The following is a 13,781-nucleotide window of genomic DNA, read 5'->3' as shown; positions in this document are numbered from 1 at the left end:
ACACTCACTAATATCCATCACTACAACCACATTGACCTCACTTCAATATTTTATTTTTATTTATTTATTTATTTATTTATTTATTTATTTATTTAGTTATTTATTTATTATTATTATTATTATTATTATTATTATTATTATTATTATTATTATTATTATTATTATTATTTAAATCCAACAGCTAGTTTTTAAAACCGATTTTTTATTTAATACTCCAAAACAGCTAGTTTTTCAATTTTCACTATAAATACTCCCACATAACTCAAATCAAAACACACATTTCACTTCTCAACTCAAAATCAAAACACGTCTTTCTTTTCTCAAAAATGTTAACTTTTCCCCCATGATTGTTGCAATTGATGTTCATTACGGAGGTGACTTCGGTAGTGAAATGAAAATTTCTGATTACAAGTATCATTCGAAAGTGTCGTTCGAATGAATTGACATTCGCGACTTTGGTTTACAGAACCTTTTAGCCTTTTTGAAAGAAAAGGTTCCGTTCGAACATACGGATGTCTTGTATTTTGAAGATGATTCTGATCCGAAATTGTCCGATACATATCTCAGTACTGACCAACGGTGGTATGGTATAAAAGATACCCGGATGCGCTTTCTAATTACGTTTCTCTTTATTTGGTTTACGAAGATGAGGAGAGCATTGCTTAACGTTATGTTGATGAAAATGTCGAATGTGAAAATGATGAACCGGCTGGGCCTATTTACGATACCGATGGTCGTTATTTTGGAGATTCTGATTATTAAGTTGTTGGTGTTTTAATGTTTTATTTAGCCTCTAACATTATTGTCGGGTAACCATGATCACCTCGTGTAAATTGCCGTTTCCAACCAACTGGACAAATTTTTCAATCCTAATGCATACATTCGATAACATACCCGAAAAACCATATATTTCTTCATGTTTAGAAATTATACGTTGTACATAATGTGCATTTAGCCATCTCATGTACTCGGTCGAATATAAGTGTAAGACACTTTTGCAAGTTTTCCAAACATTTATAACCAGTTGATTCACTCATGTTTAAATATTCATCAAATATCGAGCGCAACACCGTACGTTAATTGTCCTATAACGGGCATACATTTTTGAAAAACATTAAAACCGTATAAACTGGTTGCATCAGGTTTTTGTTGAAAAAAAGTAATATAATCGAAAATAGGTTCTTGATTGAAATTAATTATATCTCGACATATACGGATAAACAAAGGCTTGCTCATACGAAAGCGTCTCCAGAACTTATCGAGCAGGAAAGTGGGAGTGTCATAAAATAATCGTCGAACAATTGTTTAGCTTTTCCTTCTCGATCTCTAGGAAAGTGTCTTCTAGGAGATCTAGGTATAAGTACAACTTCATATTCAGCTTCAACTTGTTCTAAAAAATCGATAGCATCGAGTGTTTGTATTGGATTATATGCATTTGCAATCGCTGACGCCACTTTATAATATTCACCATCTCGATCAATTATCGAAAGTTTCTATTTTTTTAAGTGTTTGATACTTTTTCCAGTTGGTTATCTTTTTTCAGAGATATGGACAAATAACTTAACTGATTAATGATGATGTTGTTGCATGATGTTTTTGTATTGTATCTGAAAATGATACTTTTAAAAAATAATTTTTTTAATGTCGAATCACAGATTGGTAGTAGGAAGGCTACACATATTTTGAAATATCCACATGCTCAAGTGATTAGTCAGGGAATCAGTGATACTACCGAGCCCATTTAAGAAGTCATTACGTCTACAAATTCTAAGGTATTGTTTTAATTTACTATTTTTTTTTTGCAGTCAACGACGGCGGTAGAAGATCTTGAACACATCGTCTATGAATGGTATATAATTCGTATAAATACCTCATAATACGATTCTAATTTCTGATATATATAAAATATGTTGAAAATAGGAGGTTATGTATATTATTTGTGGAAGTGTGGATTGATGATTTTTAGAAGTTAGATTGATTTTAAAAGCTTTTCTTTTATTGCTTATTGCTTGCTTTGCTTGATTACAAATGAGGGGTGAAGCCCTCTATTTATACTACTCAATGGAGTAGTCTAGATCACTCCATCATCTACTACTATCTAGATATTTCCTAGTATTTCTAGACCTAGATATTTTACAAGATTATTCTACACACATTCTACACACTTTCACTACTACATATTACAAGAAGCTTCTACATAATGGGCTATAATCTTGATCCAAAATATTTGTATATTTGCAAGCCCAAATCTAAAACACATAGCCCAAAATCAAGTTTAGTTTCCAACAGCCCCCCTTAAACTTGATTTCGTCACTCCGAGCATATTCCGTAATCTCTGAAATGTCTCGTGTTTTAGGTGCTTTGTGAAAATATCAGCAACTTGGTCAAGTGACTTCGCGTACTTTATCTGCACCTCTTTGTTTGTAACACACTCCCTTATGTAATGGTATTTTGTATCGATGTGTTTGCTTCGATCATGGAAGACTGGATTCTTTGCTAGAGCAATCGCAGACTTGTTATCCACATATATCTCTGTAGGTTCATTTTGAAAAAACTTAAGCTCATTTAGTAACTTCCTGAGCCATATTGCATGACAGGTGCACGATGTTGCTGCAACAAACTCGGCTTCACACGTTGACAGAGTCACAATGGGTTGCTTCTTCGAGCTCCATGTGAACGCCGTATCTCCCATATAGAACACGAAACCACTCGTACTCTTACGATCATCTTTGTCTCCAGCCCAATCACTATCACTGTATCCAACTAGCTTGAAGTGATTAGAAGGCGAATAAAACAGGCCATAGTCAATCGTACCTTTGATGTAGCGAAGTATCCTCTTGGCTGCCTTCAAGTGATTTATTGTAGGTGCTTCCATGTATCGACTTACTAGTCCAACTCCGTAGAGAATATCTGGCCTCGTGCAGGTTAGGTATCTCAGACTTCCAACCAAACTCTTGTATTGTGTTGGGTCCACCAAGTATCCTTCATCATCTTTTGACAATTTGAGATTGCAATCCACCGGTGTGTTCATTGTCTTGCATTCATTCATCTTAAACTTCTTGAGCACCTCATTCGCATAACCTTCTTGGGATATGAATATTCCTTCTTTCTTTTGTTTTACCTCGATCCCAAGATAGTAAGCCATAAGTCCAATGTCGGTCATCTCGAACTCCCGAACCATTGCTTTCTTGAACTCCTCAAACATTTTGGGATTACTGCCAGTGAATATCAAGTCATCCACATATAGGCACACAATCATAACATCTCCTTCCTTGCTTACTTTGGTATAGAGAGCATGCTCATGTGGGCATTTTGTAAAGCCATTCTGTTGGAAATACTTGTCTATCCTGCTATTCCATGCTCGAGGCGCTTGCTTCAACCCATATAAGACCCTTTTCAATTTCAGCACCTTATTCTCTTGGCCTTTCACGATGTATCCCAAAGGTTGTTCTATATAGACTTCTTCTTCTAAGTGGCCATTAAGGAACGCGGATTTGACATCCATTTGATAAATCTTCCAATTATGCTGAGCCGCAAGTGAGATTATTAATCTTATAGTTTCTAGACGAGCTACGGGAGCAAATACTTCTTCATGGTCTATGCCAGCTCGTTGACTATATCCCTTCGCCACCAACCTTGCCTTGCATCTTTCAACTTCACCTTTGGAATTCTTCTTGGCCTTGTACACCCACTTTACACCAATAGCCTTATGCCCTTTTGGAAGTGTAGCAAGATCCCACGTATCATTCTTCTCGATTGCTTGAATCTTCTCGTCCATGGAACGTTTCCACTTTTGGCTTTTTGCTGCATCTTCGTAACTTATTGGCTCACAATCGGCAAGAAGGCTGAACAATGTTAGATCCTCCATAGGTTGAGTTACCTCGTACAACTCCTCAATGCTCCTTGTGTGATGTTGTAGCCTACTTGATTCTCCTCCTGATGTTGGTGTCACTTCATTAGGTGTAGTGGTTGGAGTATGTGGAGAGTGCGGAGATGGTGTACTAGAAGGTTCTTGAACTTCTAGATATTCTTCGTTCTTTGCAGTACTCTCGAATGGATAAGGGAGAAAGTTGTAGTTCTCCTCTTCGGGAACATTCCAATCCCATGTTGCTTCTTCATCGAACACCACATCTCGACTTGAGATTACTTTATCGGTCTTGGGATTGTATAACTTGTAACCCTTCGAACTTGAGTCATAGCCCACGAATATGAGTTTCTCGCTTTTATCATCGAGCTTCGTCCTCTTCTGATCTGGCACATGAGCATATGCCACACTTCCGAACACTCGAAGGTGTAAGATGCCGGACTTCCTTCCACTCCAAGCTCCAATGGGCGTTTTGTTCTTGACGCTTCTAGTGGGCGAGCGATTTGCTAGATAGATCGCACAGTCCACTGCCTCAGCCCAAAACTCCTTAGGCATCCTTTTGCTCTTTAACATACTCCAGACCATATCAAGAATGGTCCTATTTTTTCTTTCCGCAACACCATTTTCTTGAGGTGAATATGGAAGAGTTAGAGGACGTCGTAAGCCATCGCAAAATTCCTTGAATTCCTTGGATGTGAACTCTCCTCCACGATCGGATCTCATCGCCTTTATGGTGAGACCACTTTGATTCTCCACAAACGCTTTAAACTTCTTGAACATTCCAAAAGCTTCCAACTTCTCTTTTAGAAAATAGACCCATGTCTTTCGACTAAAATCATCAATGAATAGAATAAAATATCTATTTTTACCAAAAGACGGTGGGCTTATGGGTCCACACACATCCGTGTGAATAAGTTCTAGAGGTTTCTTCGCTCTACTAGAAGCTTCTGTTGGAAAACTGTTTCGGAAGTGCTTTCCTAGAAGACATCCCTCACAAATTTGATCCGGGTGATTAATTGGAGGCAAACCCTTCACCATTCCTTTACTTGATAATGATTTTAACCCTCCAAAATTTAAGTGCCCGTATCTCATGTGCCAAAGCCAAGAATTATCTTTGAAACATGCTTTTAAACATCTTGAAATGTCATGTTGAATATTTAGCATGAACATCCTATTCGTTGACATTGGCACCTTAGCAATCAAACCTCCTTTTTGGTCTCTCAGATAAAGACTACGATTTATCATGTGAATATCATAGCCTTTCTCTAAGAGTTGTCCAATACTCAGTATATTTGTCTTCATATTAGGCACATAATACACGTTAGAGATAAATTGATGCCTTCCATTTTTCAAGCGGATGAGAATCTTACCTTTGCCTTTAACCGGGACTTTAGAGGAATCTCCGAAGGTGATATTTCCACTAATTACCTCGTCTAACTCCACAAACATCTTTTTGTCACCGCACATATGGTTGCTTGCACCCGTTTCGAGATACCACAAATTTGATTCTCCGTTATCTTCACCTTTGCATGCTAGTAACAAAGTGTTTTACACGGCTTCGGTATTTTCTTGCACTGAATTTGCTCTTTCTTGCACGTAATTGTTTGACTTCTCGCATTCCGAAGCATAATGGCCAAATTTATGACAATTATAGCATTTGGTTTAAGAATTGTCATACCTTGGCCTTCTACTTGTGTAGCCTCTCCCGCGACCTCTTGTCGGGTAAAAATTTTGACTTCTTTCTTCATTTCTGTAAGAACTATAACCTCCAAGTTTGATATATCCTTGTCTTCGTCCTCGGTCACGTACTTGACCACGACCTCGTTGACTCGTTTGATGAGTCTTTTCACTGCTCTCTTCCTTGAAAGACAGTTTTGCTTGTAAAGCTTGCTCCAATGGCTCCTTATTATTCTTATTGAACCTCTCTTCATGGGCTTGTAGTAAACCCATGAGTTCATCGATAGTCATTGATTCTAGATCTTTAGATTCTTCGATGGCTACGACTATATAGTCGAATTTTGAATCTAATGATCTAAGAATCTTCTCAATGACTCTTACATCACTTAGAGTTTCACCATTCCTCTTTAATTGATTGACAATCGCCAAGACTCTTGTAAAATAATCAGAAATTGATTCTGAGTCTTTCTTATTTAAGGATTCGAACTCACCTCGTAGTGTTTGTAGTCGAACCTTTTTCACTTTTTCAACTCCCTTGTGAGAATTCTCCAAGATCTCCCATGCTTTCTTGGCGGTGGTTGCACTTGCAATTTTCTCAAAAGCTCCATCATCTACACTTTGTTGGATGATGGAAAGAGCCTTTTGATCGTTCGTCTTCATTAATTTTTTCTCCTTGCCGAGAGGACCTTTTTCTGCAGGTTCCTCATAGCCTTCCTCCACAATCTCCCATAAGTCTTGTCCACCTAGGAAGGTCTTCATTTGGATGCTCCATCGATCATAATTATCCTTTGTGAGGCGAGGAAACGTGATGACATTGTTGGCCATCATCTTGTCGAACCAAGCTCCTGATACCAATTTGTTGAAAATAGGAGGTTATGTATATTATTTTTGGAAGAGTGGATTGATGATTTTTAGAAGTTAGATTGATCTTGAAAGCTTTTCTTTTATTGCTTATTGCTTGCTTTGCTTGATTACAAATGAGGGGTGAAGCCCTCTATTTATACTGTTAGATGATAGGTTAATGGCCCAACCCAATCCACGCTCGGTCCTACCATCACTACCACTTCTTACGACTTCCTAGATCCACCACCTAACTCGTTCTCTCGCAGCTTCGCTGAAAATAACACTCCCTCATCACCCGAAAATGTCACACCTCCTACACCTCAAACCTCACCTCCACCTCCACCTCCACCTGCTCAAAACCCTACTCCAACCCCTCCGGAAAATGCGCCACCAGCTCCACCTCATGCTCCTCCACCACAAAACACGTCCTCTACTCACCCTATGGTTACTCGTCACCGTCTCGGTATCACCAAACCCATCCAGCGACTAAACCTCCATGTATCAGCTCCTACTCCTGTCCCAAAAACATACTCACATGCCCTTAATGACCCTAACTGGCACAACGCTATGATCGAGGAATACAATGCTTTAATTAAAAATGGTACTTGGACTCTTGTGCCTAAGCCGTCAGACACGAACATAGTTCGCTCTATGTGGCTCTTTAAGGGCAAGTTTAATGCAGATGGTACCCTAAGTAGGTACAAGGCTCGTCTAGTTGCTAATGGTCGCAGTCAGCAGGTAGGTATTGATTGTGATGAGACCTTCAGCCCGGTTGTCAAACCGGCCACTATAAGGACTGTTCTTAGTCTTGCGGCTTCTCGACACTGGCCCGTTCATCAGCTAGATGTCAAGAATGCTTTTCTTCACGGCCATCTATCTGAGACTGTTTATATGCATCAGCCTCCAGGGTTTCGTGACCATGCTCATCCGGACTATGTCTGTCTTTTGCAGAAATCTTTGTACGGTCTGAAGCAGGCACCTCGTGCCTGGTTTCACAGGTTTGCTGAGTATGCTCAGCGCGTTGGTTTTCAACACAGCAGATGTGACACATCCCTGTTCATCTATAGACATGGTGTGGACACAGCCTATTTATTACTATATGTGGACGACATCATTTTGACTGCATCATCGACTGCTTTTCTTCAGCGGGTTATCAGCTCCCTGCATCAGGAGTTCTCCATTACAGATTTTGGTCCACTGAATTATTTCTTGGGTATATCTGTCAATCGTACTGCTACAGGGATGTTTCTTTCACAGCAGAAGTACACGTCCGAGATCATTGAACACACAGGTATGGTTGGTTGTAATTCTAGTCGGACCCCGATTGATACGTCTGCCAAACTTACTGCGAGTGGTCCTCCCGTCAAGGACCCCACACTATATCGTAGTCTTGCAGGCGCACTTCAGTACCTCACTTTTACGCGACCAGATATTTCTTATGCGGTACAACAGATATGTCTCTTTATGCACGATCCTAGGGAGCCTCACATGGCTGCCCTCCGGAGGATCATTCGTTATATACATGGCACCTTGGACCTTGGCCTCCAGCTCTTTGCTTCTTCCACCACATCTCTGGTCGCATATTCTGATGCAGATTGGGCCGGCTGTCCATCTACTAGACGATCCACTTCCGGGTACTGTGTATTTTTGGGTAATAATCTTTTATCTTGGTCTTCCAAGAGGCAACATACACCATCTCGCTCCAGTGCAGAAGCAGAGTATCGAGGTGTTGCCAACGCCGTTGCAGAGACTTGTTGGATTCGTAATCTTCTTCGTGAGCTCCACTGCCCGCTTACATCAGCTACTCTTGTTTATTGTGATAATGTGAGTGCTGTTTACATGTCTGGAAATCCGGTTCAACATCAGAGAACCAAACACATCGAGATAGATATACACTTTGTTCGCGACCTTGTTCTGAAAGGTCATGTGCGTGTGCTTCATGTTCCCTCTCGGTATCAGTTTGCAGACATCTTCACCAAAGGCTTACCTACGACACTGTTCGATGAGTTTAGATCCAGTCTCAACGTTCGCTCTGCTCCCGTTACGACTGCGGGGGGATGTTAGACTAGTGTATTAGCCCATATTTGTATTATTGGCCCGTGTTCTATAAGGGCCCATTTATGCTATTCGGTCCATTAGGTTATGCCTTGCTAGGCTATATATTATGTACGATGTATTATGATTTGGGGATTGAACATAAGAAACACAACATTCAACACGGTATCAGAAGTATTCGATCCTGGTTGAATCATCTCCACCAAATTCCATCCTTGATGTCCCTCGATTGTGATATGATGGGATAATCAACTTCTTTCATTTTTTTTCCCTAAGAATATTGGTTTAAAATTGCACTTCATTATCGTTTACCGATGTTTTTTTTTCTTCCCTCATCTCAAAAAACCCCCCCACCGAAATACCTAATAAAGGCCGCCGATTTCTTTCATCTCACCATCTCTTTTTATCCTTAATAAAACATCATGCGGCACACTTATAATGGTTGCCTGATACGTGTAAGCCATTTGTCCTAGTTTCTACTTACTTGCCACCATTCAATTCAACATATACCATTACCAAAAAAAAAAAAAAAAAAAAAAAAGTTCTACAACCGCCTTGTAATGTTTTCGTTAACATCGTCTAGTTCTTGTTTTTTATTTTAAATTTTCAATAATCGGCGTGGGGCTGAGCCGCCTAGCATGACTAGGTTCCAAACCTCGAAAAAAAAGAGGAATATATTAAAAAAAAAGTTTATTTGCAGCGTTGATGAAGATCGTTATCATTGATAAAAGTAGCATATCAAATCGGTACTTGATCCTTAGGCACAGCAAGCCACGGCGTAAAAAGAAAAAAAAACGCTACGGAAAAGGAGAAGCCGTCAAGAAATCTGCAACTCTATCAACGAAGATCGGTCTATTCGATGCAAGACAAATGAAAAAATAGAGTTTATTTTATTTCCTTTATTTAATATTTATTGTTTTCTTCCGGTCCGAGCTTTCGCGATTTCGCCACTCGGACTGCGGGGGAGTGTTAGATGATAGGTTAATGGCCACACCCAATCGTGGGCTTGGGTCCATTAGAGTTTGAATAGTTATTAGGGGTTTATATTCTCAACATATACTACTCAATGGAGTAGTCTAGATCACTCCATCATCTACTACTATCTAGATATTTCCTAGTATTTCTAGACCTAGATATTTTACAAGATTATTCTACACACATTCTACACACTTTCACTATTACATATTACAAGAAGCTTCTACATAATGGGCTATAATCTTGATCCAAAATATTTGTATACTTGCAAGCCCAAATCTAAAACACATAGCCCAAAATCAAGTTTAGTTTCCAACAAAATATATATGATTGATTTATGGTTTTGAAATTACTTTAAAACACAAGTTTTATTAGGGTTTGTTGATACTTATATCCAGATTGGGACAAATTCTACGTGGATAATAAGAGAAGATTGAATATCCAACGATGCTATTTGACTGGTGATGATCATTAGAGTCTGAAAGTTGGTTTCGTTATTTATTAATGAAGTTCTTTAGTAACTTAAATCGTTAATTATCAGTAATGTTTTCTAATTGTGCAGGGATATCTTTAATTTAGTGGGTTCTTTTCTGCAATTGTTTATGATAATGCTTTTCTTACGATTAAGAAAAGTTGTACAGTTTATCAATCTTTTAACTCATTAGATCTATGTTTAATTGTCAAAAATTTTTGATATAGTTTTAAATTTTTTTTTGTGGTGGATGCAGTTCCAAATGACCAAATGCAATAAGAGCTCGGTTGCAGAGTTTACATGGACGAAGATGTAACCCCAGTTAATCTCTTCCAGTCAGCGTATGACATTTCAATCACCATGGATATAAACATGATATGGTGTAATTAACTCGATATCGTTGCACGGTCACCTAAATGTTTCATTTGTGTTTTTCAGCCTTCGAAATGCAATAGAAAAGTCGGCTCTTAAATATTTTCACGGACATTAAGGTTGCAACGATCTTTACCATAGATTTAAAAAGTTTTACTAAGCCGCTTGCAGTTTCAAAAAATATTGCAAGAAAGCGACTCCCAAATACTCTATTGATGCTGACGCTATTGAGTCGTTTACCAGTGTTACACTTGTGGTTTTGTTGAAAGTGTTGTCCCAGAGTTAAGGTATAACTAAATATTTATATTGATTATTCTTTATGATTAAAGTACAAAATTTCCTACAGCATACAATACCAATCCTATTACTATATTTGTTACGCAATATTTGCTTTTAAATACTTTATTATTTAACACACCTTGCAGCTAATAATCAACTACGTTGAATTGTTAAAACAACAGTTTGACAAAATCTAAAACTTGAAAGTAACAACTTTTCAACAAAAGAAAAAAATTACAGATGAAATCTAAGGCTTGAAAAACGATATATCAGACACATTCTTTGGAAAAAACTTTCGTTGATAAAGGCGATCGTGCAGCTATGTTGAATTATAAAAACAATATGTTTAAACAACTTGGCCGATTAATAGCTATGGAAAACTAGTTAGCTAAGATGACTTTATTTTTTATTTCATTTATCATTTTCTATATGATATATTTTTATCATTAAAATTTTCTAATGGAGTTTATTAAAAAATTTCGTGCATGTAGATAAATTACGTGTCGTTGCATATAAAGAGCTTAAGACTATACTAACATTAAGACAAACTGTTTTTGCTTTGTATGCAGCTCATAAACATGTCGAACGATGACAATCTTGAAATAATTTGTGAGAAAATAGATCAAATGTGTGATCATATCTCAATATTTAATTTTATATACCATGTTAAACTTTCAATATTATTCTCTCTACATATATATGTTTTGTTTTTTTATTTTAGCTTCATAGATTGAATATAAAACAACTAAAACTACTAATTTAATTAAATACATGGATTATAAACATTACTCTTGAGTAAACTCTCACAAAGCCCTGCAAATTTGCGGGCTAGTAATAATAATAAATAAAACTAGTATAAGTATATGTCGTTTAAGGTATTATGCTGTATAAGAACACTTAATTGTAAGGATTTACATTCAAAGTACCTAGCTACTCGAACATTCGATTAGACAAGATTATTATTATTATCATCCATAGATACTTGGCATAGTAGAATTAGCATGACAAATACCACCTTCCTTTAGGTACTGCATGTACCTTGAGAATTCAGGTATAGCAGTTGCTTTCTTCTTCTTATTTCTCCTCTCGAACAAGCTAAACAATGGATGAATTTTGTTGATTTTCTTCATTTGTTTCTCAATGAAACTTACTTTCTTCTTTTGTTCCGTCGCAAATTGAACCGGATAGTTTCCGTAGAAAGTGGCAGGCAATGTTGCGGACCTAAGCATTTTAGCCTCCAACGATTTGCTCTTTTCATTCGATTCGCTGATTAATTTTTCGTATTCTTTGTGAACTTTTCTCGTGCTCATTGCTCTAAACATTGTTCTTGACTTGTTATGTAGATAATATATAATATATAGAATAGAGTAGTATAATATTATTGAGTGGCTTGGTGGTTAAGTGTGAATATTTAAATGATTAAATGAGTTGAAGGTTGATGTTTTTTATAGGGGAAACTATGAAAGTGGAATATCATGGTCTTCTTTGGTTGGCGGTAAACTTAGAGAAGATTCCCGGAAAGTATGTATGATGTGAGATTTTGGTGACTTAACTACGTAATTCGTCCCTGAAGTTATACACTTTTTTTATTCTCGTCCCTAAAGTAATTTTCTCTCATCTTCACCCTTAAAGTTACACCTCAGTTTCATTTTGATCCCTGCCATTACTATTTGTTAACTTCAACCTAGAAGGGTATACTCACGTGGCAAACACGTGAGGGTAATATTGTCTTTTTTGTGTATTTATTTATTTATTTATTTTATGTTATATATATATATATATATATATATATATAATAGGAACAATAAATATTTTAGGGAAGAGAATGAAACAAAAGTATAAGGACCAATTCCACCAACGCATCCTCACAGAAATCATACGTCAATCGTAAACCTTACATTCGTCTCTGGAACAACCCCAACTCCACTAACGCCATCGTCTTCCTCGACCGTCCAGTCACCGGCGAAAATTCCGGCGTCGTTGAAGAAGTCGACCTCCCTCCGGTGGTGATCTTCGGCGACATGTCACGGTTTCCGTGCACGTCCCCTAAAGGACTCCGGTCCGCGATTCGCGTGGTGCGAATCGTGAAAGAAGCAATCGAATCACGTGATTCAGATGATATAAAATGGTACATATTTGGTGATGATGATACTGTTTTTAGTACGGAGAATTTAGTTAGGGTTTTGAATAATTATGATCCTGATAAGTGGATATATATTGGAAGTAATTCTGAAAGTTACGAACAGAATTATCGGCATTCGTTTAAAATGGCGTTCGGAGGTGAAGGTTTCGCAATTAGTAAGTCGTTAGGTAGGGTTTTAGTTAGGGTTTTAGATTCGTGTTTGATGAGGTATCCGCATGTGTATGGAAGTCATTCTAGGGTTTATTCTTGTTTGGTTGAGCTTGGTGTTGAATTAACAAATGTTCTAGGGTTTCACCAGGTGATTATCGTTTACCTTTGACTTTTAAAAATCAAACATAAAATATTTTGAGCATGTAAACTTAAATATAGAGTACTTAATTTCTAATGATTTATTCCATTGCTTGAACAAATTTATAATGGTTACATTTATCCTTCATTAGAAATTAGATATGTTACGGATAATTTTGTAATTTAATTGAGTTCTTTTTAAATGCCAGGTTGATGTACGAGGCAATTTATTTGGGATCCTTGCAGCACATCCATTGTCACCATTGTTATCACTTCATCACTTTGACATAATAGATCCAATATTTCCAGGTTTTACCAAACTTGAAGCGGTGAGACATCTTTTTAAAGCCGTGAAACATGATACTGCTAGGATCCTTCAGCAGACTCTTTCCTATGATTTATCCAACTCGATCACAGTATTAGTTTCTTGGGGTTACGCTGTTCAAGTGTTTGACTGATCTGATTGAGGTGCAGAAAACATTCAAGTAATTTTGACCCATTTACCTTTGACCCATTTACCAAATGAACTATAAAATTGTGTGACTTTCTTGTAATTCATAAAAAAGACAATATTACCCTCACGTGTTTGCCACGTGAGTATACCCTTCTAGGTTGCAGTTAACAATAGTAATGGCAGTGATCAAAATGAAACTGAGTTGTAACTCTAAGAGTGGGGATGAGAGAAAATTACTTCAGGGACGAGGATGAAAAAAGTCTATAACTTTAGGGACGAATTACGTAGTTAAGTCGATTTTGGTCCAAAAATTGAAAATAATTATTTTTCGGTCTTAATCTATATATGACATGATTTG

At 37.3% G+C, this 13,781-nt stretch overlaps 2 protein-coding genes across 2 annotated transcripts; one reads left to right on the top strand and one right to left on the bottom strand.

The window, feature by feature from the left end:
* Nucleotides 1–11,506: 11,506 nt before the first annotated feature.
* On the bottom strand, nucleotides 11,507–11,848 carry LOC139863825 (uncharacterized). Its single transcript, XM_071852425.1, has one exon. The coding sequence runs from the start codon at nucleotides 11,846–11,848 to the stop codon at nucleotides 11,507–11,509; it is 342 nt and encodes a 113-aa protein (XP_071708526.1).
* Nucleotides 11,849–11,997: 149 nt separating this feature from the next.
* LOC139863823 (uncharacterized) lies at nucleotides 11,998–13,427 on the top strand. The gene is made up of 3 exons (XM_071852424.1): nucleotides 11,998–12,059; nucleotides 12,382–12,979; nucleotides 13,179–13,427. The coding sequence occupies exons 1-3, from the start codon at nucleotides 11,998–12,000 to the stop codon at nucleotides 13,425–13,427; spliced, it is 909 nt and encodes a 302-aa protein (XP_071708525.1).
* The last annotated feature ends 354 nt before the right edge of the window (nucleotides 13,428–13,781 follow it).

The sequence above is a fragment of the Rutidosis leptorrhynchoides genome, chromosome 8 (genome assembly GCF_046630445.1).
Source record: "Rutidosis leptorrhynchoides isolate AG116_Rl617_1_P2 chromosome 8, CSIRO_AGI_Rlap_v1, whole genome shotgun sequence".
Taxonomy (NCBI): domain Eukaryota; kingdom Viridiplantae; phylum Streptophyta; class Magnoliopsida; order Asterales; family Asteraceae; genus Rutidosis; species Rutidosis leptorrhynchoides.
The sequence above is the reverse complement of the archived record's forward strand: the minus strand, read 5'-3'. Positions and strand labels throughout refer to the sequence as shown.